This window comes from Micromys minutus (genome assembly GCF_963924665.1).
Source record: "Micromys minutus genome assembly, chromosome: 18".
Classification (NCBI taxonomy): Eukaryota; Metazoa; Chordata; class Mammalia; order Rodentia; family Muridae; genus Micromys; species Micromys minutus.
The window spans coordinates 13,686,035-13,696,303 of record NC_137953.1 but is presented as its reverse complement, the minus strand read 5'-3'; the positions used below and the strand labels follow the sequence as shown (position 1 = coordinate 13,696,303).

Genomic DNA, 10,269 nt, shown 5'->3' with positions numbered 1-10,269 from the left:
CTACAACTCCACCCTTCTCACTTTGGCTCACCCACTGCTAGACTATTCGGGAGTGTTTTAAAAGCACTTGTAATTAAAAGGTAGGTCCTAATTGTAAATGCTTTTTCCACTTGGCAAGACAGCACAAGGCTTTCCTATGATTGTTTCTTAATTTGATTTTTTTTTAAAGCAACACAATCCTATAATTGAGAACTAATAAAAAGAAACCACTTTAGGGTCTGAGGAAGCAGCTTGCTTGGTAGAATGAAGCCCTGGGTTTGATCGCTAGTCCCCATAAAGGAGGCATGATGGCGAATCCCGCACCTCAGGCTGGTACTCAGGATGCAGAAGCAAAAGGCTGAGAGTTCAGGGTCGGCCTTGGCTATGTGAGAGCTTCTCAAAAATTACAGTAAAACTTGGAAACACTTTCATTCCAAAGTCGGCCAGGAAACTTGTCAGGCAGTAGAAAACCAGCATTCTCCAACATAGCAAGAGTTCTGGAACCTTCTTTAAGTGTCAGAATTATCTGTAATTTTATTTTACAAGCCACCCCTCCCCTACCAAAGGCAGGTAAATGAACAAGGCCAACGACAGGAATGGAAGTTTAGGTGCTCAGTCAGTAAGAAAGAATGTTCTACTCCTCAGAGAAATAAAGAGTTAAAACAAGGTGTCGGTCCCATTCCCTGGAGGAGTGACAAAAATCCAAATGTGACAAGGTCTAGATCCGGCAAGGGAAGGGGCACGAATGGCTCCAAACTCTGGGGAGACTCAGCTGGGGTTGTTGATGAACATTTGGTATGCTCGGTACAGACAGACCCACTCCACGTACAGGTAAAACGCCGGGACACAAAGATCGGGGAACTTTCCTGAATCGTACACACATTTGTTCAGTGGATATCCGTTAACCAGCACTATGAGCCAGACAGGTTTGGATGCCCGGAAAACAGTGGAGAACAAAACAAACCTGAACCCTGACTCTGGACGAGTTTACCCTGGTCGGCGAATCATGGGAGTAGGCGAGGGGCGGGACTTAAGTGCGTGAGGGACAGCCTCCTGGAGAAAACCCCGCTTTAGGTACTTCTCTTGTTGCTACGACAAAAGTCACCTAAGGGTTGTAGTTTTAGCTCCAGCATCAACATGACATTAATCTAGGGTCACCGGGAAAGGGAAACTCAACTTAAAAACCGGCTTATGGGGCATTTTCTTGATTGCTAATTGATGTAGGATGGCCCACGTGGGTATGACTATTCATAGGTAGGTGGGGCTAAGCTGTGTAAGAAAGAATGCTGATTGTGGACCTGAAGCAGTTCAGTAAGCCGGGTTCCTTAACCAGTGAACTGGGTTCCTTCTCTTCGGCAGCTCCTGTCCTGGCTTCCCTCCATGATGGATTGTAACCTCTAATATTATGAAAGAAACCATTACCTCCCCAAGTTGCTTTTGGTCATGGTGTTTATCACAGTAACGGAAAGCAAACTAGGATAGGAAGGGGGCCTTCTTGGGGCTACAATTTGAGCGAGCAATCAATCCATCATGGTGGGGAAGGCTTGTAGGCAGGGGTGTGAGGCGGCCAATCAAACTGAGTTCACACTCAGAAATCAGAGAGATGTGGACGCTGCTTCTCAGCCTGCTTTCTCCTCTTTATTCATTTTAGCCCATGGGATGGTGCTGCTCACATTCAGGGTGGATCTTCTTCCCTAGTTCACCCTCCCTGAAGATGCTCTCAGAGCCACACCCAGAAATGTGTCTTCTGTGTGATTCTAAAAGTCCATCTGGTTGTCAAGATTCAATGTCACGAAAAGCACTTAGTCAGAGATTAGACGAGGAGGGAAGTAGCCATTTGGACATGTGAGGCTCTCTTGGTTAGAGCTTCTATTGCTGTGATGGGTGATTCACCATGATCATAAAGGACTTGAGGAGAAAAAGGTTTATCCAGATGGTAATGTCCCAGTCATACCTCCATTGTTGAGGGTATTGAGGCAAGAACCCAGAGATTTGGAGGAGGGGGGCCGTGGCTTGCTTATCTTGCTCATTCAGTTCTCCAGCCCAGGTGTGGCATTGATGGAGGCCACACCAATAATCAGTCAAGAAAACGCACTACCTGCTGCTACCTCCATTTAGACTCCCTCTTCATCTGGGAAGCTTGTGTCAAGTTGACATAAAACTGACCAGCACAGAGCATCTCAAACAAGAACAGCCCATGCAAAAACTTACAGGCAGATTGGGTCTCATGTGTCAAAAGCACAGGGTAGAGGCTGGCGCTCAGTTGACAGAGTACTTGCCTAGCGTGCACGAACACCACCTCTGTCAGAGCCTCAGCACCACATAAACCAGGTGTGGTAGGGAAAGAGTGTAATCCCAGCACTAGGTAGATAGAGGAAAGACAATCAGAAACTCAAGGTCATCCTTGGATATACACAGAGTTCAGGGCCAGCCTGGGTTACAGGAGACTCATACACACAGGGGGCGAGGTGGTGATATTAGCGTACAAGTTCAGGAAGGACAAAGGATAAGGGGCCAAAGAGCCCAGAGCCTTGGGGGTGGGGTGGGTTTACTCTGAATATAACCAGGCAGTGTCTGGGATGGGATGCAGAGCCAAGTTAAGAGAGGCTTTGGGGAGGGAAGTGTCTGATGAGGACTGAGGACTGTGTCCTGATGCACCACCCTCACACATCTACATCTGAAGGACAGGGAAGGCAGGGAGTCTGGGGATCTACAGAAGGACTTCCATCGTGGTGGGTGAGCACCCTGGTCTTCCCTCCAGAAGGGAAGCCGAAAGGACTCTGAGAGCAAGAGGGCGGCAGGTGACAGCCTTGAGCAGCTGCACACTGGCAGCTGTTTCTCTCGAACAATGGGATGCCCTGTGTCCCTCCTTGCTTTCCAGAGGCCTCTCACCCAGGGGCAGGACAAAGCAGGTCCCTTTGTTAATTAAGTCTCCACCGAGGCAAACCAGCGCCCACCAGCCAGGACTCTAGCCAGAGGAAGCAGCGAGGCAACTAGTTCCAGCTCTGGCTCCTGGGAACAGGACTTGGAAGAGGAAGACAGTCCCCCTGACTTAAGGGTTGGGCCAGAGGAAGGACATAGTCCTGGGAGGGGCTGGGGAGAGGCCAGGCCAGATGAGGCCAGCACTGAGTGGAAAAGCAGACAGAGCAACATGCCTCTTCCTTCCTTGCTCGGGTGCCTTTCAGGGCAAGCACAACTTGTGAACTTAGGGTGAGGAGTCAGGCAGATGCTATCTAGTGAGAGATAGGAAGCTGGATGTTATCATTCTGTTTCCCCGAGTGGGAGAAACTGAGGCTCAGACAAGGTCTGAATTGCCTAGGGTCACCGGAACCTTCAGGCCGCTGACACCCATGACATTTCGTAGCTTCCAACATCCAGCTTAGGGGCCTGGGCTGGGAGCGTGAGGCAGGACCCAAACAAGGTAAAATGGTTCCAGATGGAGGAAGAGGAAGAGACAGAGGCCTGGCTCTAAGGAGAGTGGGCACCTGGGTGGGGAGGGAAGGGGCTGTGTTGAGAACAGCTCCTCCCAGGTGCTAGGAGGAGATAGAGTTAGGGGAGAAGGTAAGTCTGGAGATGGGCCTCTGGCCCTGGAAGAACAGACTGCGTCCACCACCACCCCGCCCCAAGCCACCATCTCAGCTCTGAACAGCTTTGGGCCGAAGAACAGTCCTCCCTGTGTTTCCCTTTGCTGTGCTGAGCCTGTTCCCAGGGGCTCCTTCATTTCATGGCTAGAACGTAACGTCCTCTGCCTTGATTCTCCACCAGGCTCTGCAGAACAAACAAGCCAGGGGTGAGGTGGACAGGGCCCTATGGACTCACTACGCATCCCCCACCATGGCAGGGAGCAGGGTGGGGGTGACTTGTCTCTCAGGCACTGAGCCCCCCCCCCCATGCTGTGGGGGAGACAAGCCAGGTGCAGTTCTTCTTGCCTAGGTTGCCTCGATAAGCCAGAAAGACAGCCACACGAGTCACTGTGCTGCGAAGGAGGAGAGAGTCCAGGAAGGGCCAGAGTGAGGTCTAGGGTCTGAGGAGGTGGCCTTCATCCAGAATCCAAGAATGAGCACTTCTCTTTAAATTATTGTGCTTTTTTAAAAAGTTTATTTGGGAGATGGGTGTTTCGTTTTGAGTCAGGTTTTTCTATATAGCTCTGGCTGTCATGGAACTCACTCTGTAGATCAGGCTGGCCCTGAACTCAGAGATTTGCCTAATATACCCCCTGAGTGGTGGGATCGAAGGCTTGCACCACCAGTGCCTTAAGATTTTTTTTCTCTCCTTCCACCAGGTACAACTCAGGGATGGTACTTGTGTTCTCAGACTTGGCCTGCTGAGCCATTCGCTGGCCTAGGTGGGTTCTTTCCTTTTTTGTTTTAACCTTTCTGGATAGCCTCCCTCCCCCTCCTCATCTTCCTCTTCTTCCCTTCCTCTCCCTCCTCCTTCCTGTCTCTTTGTCTCTCTCTGTCAGTTTCTGTCTTTCTTTTTCCTCCTCTTCTTCTTCCTCCTCCGCCTCCTTTTTTTTTCCTCTGCCCAAAAGCTAATCTCACAGAAGAACAGGCTGCCTCTTGGGAAGTGGTGGCCTTTGGTACCATGGCTTACTAGTTATGTGGGGAGTTTTAATCTGAGTCCAGGACAAGAAGAAGACATTTAAAGATCTGGATTGGGGCTGGAGAGATGGCTCAGCAGTTAAGAGCACTGACTGCTCTTCCAGAGATCCTGAGTTCAAATCCCAGCAACCACATGGTGGCTCACAACCATCTGTAGTAAGATCCGATGCCTCTTCCGGTGTGTGAAGACATCAACAGTGTAATCACATATAATTAATAAATAAATCATTTAAAAATGTTTTTAAAAGATCTGGACGGGACATCAATTAGCTTACTTTGGACCCCAGAGGTCATGGGATCACTGCCTGCTTGTGCTCAGGAGGGTCACCGTGGTCTGACTGGGATGAAGCCAGCCCCTCGGGATCCCCAAAAGACCTAACATGCTCTCATGTGGCTGGAGTCTGGGTGTCGTCTCATTTTCTAGAGGGCCATGGTGTCTTCCAAGGGACCGTCATCCCTTTAATCTCCGTGAGTGCTCCACAAGAGGCTCGATGGGAGAGGTGCCCACAGGGATAGTCAGTAACACAGCAGTAGTACTAGAACCCTGCAGGAGCTGCAACCTCCTGGCCAGTTGCTTCCTTAGACTTGGCTCCTGGGTCTTGCCCCAAACCACGGAAGATAACCCTGAAAGGTCACTCCAGTGCTGAGTTACCAGGACCAGCAGCAGCACCAAGTGTCCCATGGGATCTGAAGACAGGCATGCTAGGCAAGTACTCTAACCAAGAGTGGCATCCCCAGCCTCACAGTGGCATTCGTTTGGAAAAAGATTACCTGCTGACTGCTTGTATAAGCGTGAGGGGTGCTCTAGTCACACAGCCAAATGGTCTCTCTCCCTTAGTGAAGGCTGTGGTCCAGATTTGCCCATTGAGTCCTACAGTCTTAAAAGGCCTAAGTCATCTTAGTACTGCATGCCAAATACAGTATTTGGCTTCCTGGCACTATCTCACACCCTGAACAGACACTGAGGTCTTTGTGAAACCCGTGATGACTTTCATTTTAAAAGCAAGGAGCAGCATCCTTACTCTCCGTGTTCAGAAGGGAACATGGAGATGCCTGCATCTGGTGACTAGAAGCATCTCCTGTAGCCCAGGTTTGTCTAACTCTCTACACAGCCGAGGATGACCTTGGATTTTCGTTCCTCTTTCCCCATCCCCCACCCCTGGAGAATTACAAGCATGAACCACGTCATCAGCGCTATGTGTTGCTGGGGGCGGGGGCTAACCCCAGGCACTGTATGCACTAGCCAAGCACTCTACCTACTGAGTTCACTCCTAGACCCTCAGTCCTCTTTATCACTATTTCCAGAAAAGTATGTCTGGGAGCTTTAGAGATAGCTTAGTGGTTAGGAAAGCTTACCGTGCAAGCCTGGGGACTGGAGTCTAGACCCTAGCACCCACAAAATGTCAGGCATGGTCTGGCATGCTTGAACACCAGCAGTGGGTGGGTCAGACAGGGAGACATACATAGCCACACATGCACATACATGTACACATATACTGTGTACACATACATACACATGCACACACATACGTGCAGGCACACGGGCACATGCATGCATGTGTGCACGTGCGCACACACACACACACACACACACACACACACACACACACGTGTGGTGCACATTCCGTGCCTCTGTGTGTATGTAAGGGGAATTTTCTGGGAATTTCTGGTTGTAAGGCTGGAAATGCAGTCCCAGAAGATGAAAGCACACTGTCTGCGGGCCAGATGGCTTTGATGACGGCTTAAGACATGCTCTTGGCTGGCCCTGCACGTTGGGGAGGGATGTCCTTTGCCTGTCTCTTCCTTCCCTCTGTGGTCCATTTGCTACCTCTGAACCAGTCCTTGGGTACAGGGTACCCAGGGGGTGAGAATGTTGCTGATCCAGAGAGAACCTCTATCCTCCTGGAGATAAGACCCAGGTCCCCATGCAGATGACGCAGGGGACTGGCAGTGCTAGCTCACCCTCTGACCTCACGGCCCAGCCACCATGGATTGCAGCTCTAATGTTTTGGGTCTAGAGCATCAGAATAAAGGAAGAGACACGGTTTCAGCGGTTTCAGCGGCAGCTGTAAGACAACCTAGGGTGAGTCCCAGCCCAGAAATGCATCGTCAGGGGAATTACAACTGCTGGAAATACAATGAGGAGAGCAGCGATGGTCTGCTCGTTGTGATTTGTAAATGTTGTAAACTTTATCGCAAACAGCCAAAACTAACAGCTCTCCACATTGCTGCCTTGTACGGGCCCTGTTTCAGGGACACAGGGTTGAGAAGGACTTAGCCAGGAGAGGTAGCTGAAGAGGAAGCCACAGGAAGCTGATCCAACAGACCAAAGGCAGAGATTTCGAGATGTTCGCCCCTGAGCATTGTCAGGGGTCTGGGATCTGAGTGGGCTGTGCCTGCTTCTCTAGGACACAGGGCGGGGTGATGTTTTTATTTGTATGTGAAATAAGGCTTCGTACCCCGTGATAGAAGGGGGTGCACCAGGTAATCCTGCTGCATGAGGCCAACCTCTCAGCCCCAGGGTCTGGCTCAAGAAGACAAGCATTCCCAGGGGAGTCACAGACCCGGCGGCAGACGGTGCGGTGCGCAGTTACAACCGAAAGGAACCGTTCCCAGTGTCGAGAGCACAGGGCTCCGGAAAAGGACCTTGTTTTGTGGGAAACCACAGAAAAAGAAATGGGTGTGATTGAGGAGGAAGGACTGTGGGTCTCAGGATGGGACTCGGTACCCGGCCAGAATGGGAGCTGTAGACTGGGTAGAGGGTGTAGACTTCAGAGATGTTGATACAGCCTGCAGTGTGCCCATCCCTTTCCCCGCTTCTCCTCTAAAAGATTTATTTTCAGTGTGTCTGCGTGTGGGTATGTGCACGTGAGTGTGGGCATCAGAGGCCCCGGATTCCTTCATTTAGAAGTTACAGACTGATGCGAGTTGCCCAGTATGAGTACTGAGGACCTAACTTGGGTCCTCTGCAAGAAGAGGACGTATTCCTAACCACAGCGTCATCTCTCCAAGTCCAGGAGGCCTGTCCTAACCTAAGCAGTTGTACTGTCTGTGGTCAGGACCACAGGCGCGTGTTTGTGCTGTGATCTCCAGCAGCTGCGAGGACGGTGGCTCTGTTCCTCGGTGTCTGGTCCTGGAGCTGAGTGTGACAGAGGGGGCCCACTATCAGGACACCTCAGGTCTGCTATACTCTCCCCCCATGCATTTCCTCAACAGCCCAACGATCTTTCCTATTCCGTAGTGTATTTTCCTCCCCCTCTCCAGTCTCTATCTGAGAATGACCCACACAATAAAGGAAAGTATTGAGGCCTCCCAAAACCATCGTGTGGGGACTGGAACAGGCTTGAGAAACAGGGCTTGGAGCCTGGCCGTCCCCAGGCTGATGACCGAACCCGTCTCCTGGGGTCTTGTTTCCCTCATCTGGGAAATGGCATTAATAGTGACCATGGCCTCACAAAACTCGTGGCGGCGTTGCTAAGTGAAGGGTGAAGCAGAGAGTTTCTCCTAGGACCTGGGCCAGTCAGCCTGAGCACAGTCCAGCCAGAGGCTATGGTAGGGAATTCCTCACCAACACCAAGTCTGAAGGACTCCCCGATCCTCCCTCACAATCCCTAGCTAACGACCGCCCAATGTCCTGCTCACCCCCGAGTCCATTCAACACACACGAGTACTTTATATGTTGCAGCTTTACTTCAATTTGAAGCAGATGGTTGCACACAAATGTGAACAGCTTTGGCCTCTGGAGCACAAGGAGCAGGCCTTGGCTTTGAACGTACCCCTTCCCCCACATACTGGCCCCCTTCCTCTGGTCCCTTCCTCCCTAGCCTGTCCGTAGGCAGCAGCTCTGCGCAGAGTGCTCTCCTATGTGCCAGCCTCAACCGGGCCACTGGTGAGCAGCACCTGGTGGAGCAGGATCTGGGAGCAAAGACCCTCAGAAAGATTTCCTTGGGGCATATCCTGGGTGGGGTGCAGGGCATTATTGCTTCTTCAGTCCCCCCTTTCCTCCTCTCTCCGGAGGATTAGGGTCCAAGACAGAGCCAGGACCCAAAGAGTATCGGGAACAGGAGGCAGAGACCTGGGTAGCTTAATGGGAAGAAGAGCCAAGGATCTCAGGTCCCCACCGACAGCCTGTTTGTCGTGGCTCTAGGAAGATTGTCTCACAGACAACCAGCTGCTCAGAGCCCAGCACAGACAGAGCCCTGGCTTGGAGGGTTAAGTGCTTCTGAAGGTCACCAAATGCCACTCCCTGCGTGAGTTCCTGGCAGAAGGGCTAATCCATCTTTGGCTTGAGGTGGACTTGGTTGGGCAGCAATGGTGTGGGTTTTTTTTTGGGGGGGGGGCGCTGTTGGGGCTTCATCCCATAGTTTTCTTGGACAATCTCTGTAGAATCTTTGGCACTAGCCCACCCCACCAGGCAGAAGGCAAAATCTAAAGTAATCCTGGAGGACATCAGGAGACAGAGAGGGAGGCTGGCGGCCCTTGTCCTGGTCCTCAGCAGCCCTGAGAGATGGTACATGGGCCGAGTATCTGGTAGCATCTTGAAGATGACAGTGAATGAGGCTGGTTGTCTCCTGGTGGGTGGTCTCAGCTTTCTCCTCAGGCCCAACTGGGGAGACTCACAGTGGTGTCCATGGTCTAGCCTGTGGCAGGTCACTCCTGGAAAAAAAAGTATCAGCATTATCCCTGTTCATCCTGAAATTGGATGTTAACACTCACAGGACATTTTCTCAATTATCATAGCTGCCCACAATGGGACATTAGGCCCATATTGCCCAAACAATGCTGTAGTCAAACAATATGGCCAGATTTAGACCCAAAACTAGCAATCCCATAGCATACACTGTCCCCTTTTTCTCCACTAAATTCTGCTGCCTTGAGATCCTTTCAATCCCAGGAATATCTGGTGCTAATGTCATGAACCCCAGAGTCACACCTCTGAGGGATGTCAGAGTCAGCCCTCTACTACGGGGTGCTGGAATGGGGGAACAGCGGGCTTCCCCGCACATTGGTTGGTTCCCAGGGAAATAATTGTCTGCCCATCACTTTTACCATCTCCCAGCCCTGTTCAGACAAGAGCCTATTATCAGAAGTCCTGAGGCCTCCTTTTGCTGTGGCCTGTCACCCCTCCCCCCAGCTGGGACACCTGACAGTCACATCTTAGGTGTCCGCTTCCTACAGATGGTTCAGATGAAGGAAGCCAATGATTCAGTGCCTCCTTTATTTTCTATGCAGAGATTAAAATGGACCCGTAGAATCCTCACCCAGAAAACAACAGAATTCCGTGTATCTGAACATCATGAGGTGGAGACACAGAGGGCTCAGAGTTCTCATGTATTGCCTTCACTGAGGCACCTGGGACATCTTGGGGAGCACAAGGGAGTCAGGCCGTCTCCAAGTCCCAAGCTTCCAAGAAAGAACTGGTGAAGCCGAGGACACACTGAGGCACCAGCCCTGGAGGATGAGCGCAGAGGCTCGCAAGGGACCCAAGAGTCCATGAGGAACACGGAAAAAGTACTCGGACACCTTGGTACAACACAACTCTGCAAGAATCCCGAGCGAGCACTTCCTGCTCATGCTAGGCAAACCAGCTTTCCGGCACCGCTGACACGCCAGGACCCTGAGTCAAGGGTAAGCCACTGCAGGCAAAGCACGGAGTGAGTGCTTCACACCGGCAGTGACAGGAATTGAA

The 10,269-nt window shown here is 51.3% G+C and overlaps 1 protein-coding gene across 1 annotated transcript in view; it reads right to left on the bottom strand.

The window, feature by feature from the left end:
• Positions 1-8,367: 8,367 nt before the first annotated feature.
• ATOH8 (atonal bHLH transcription factor 8) overlaps positions 8,368-10,269 on the bottom strand; it is a 31,170-nt gene continuing 29,268 nt past the window's right edge. The window contains exon 3 of the mRNA XM_080932542.1: positions 8,368-9,236. Within this exon, the coding sequence (XP_080788668.1) occupies positions 9,231-9,236 (6 nt within the window). The 3' untranslated portion in view covers positions 8,368-9,230. The remainder of the gene's footprint in view (positions 9,237-10,269) is intronic.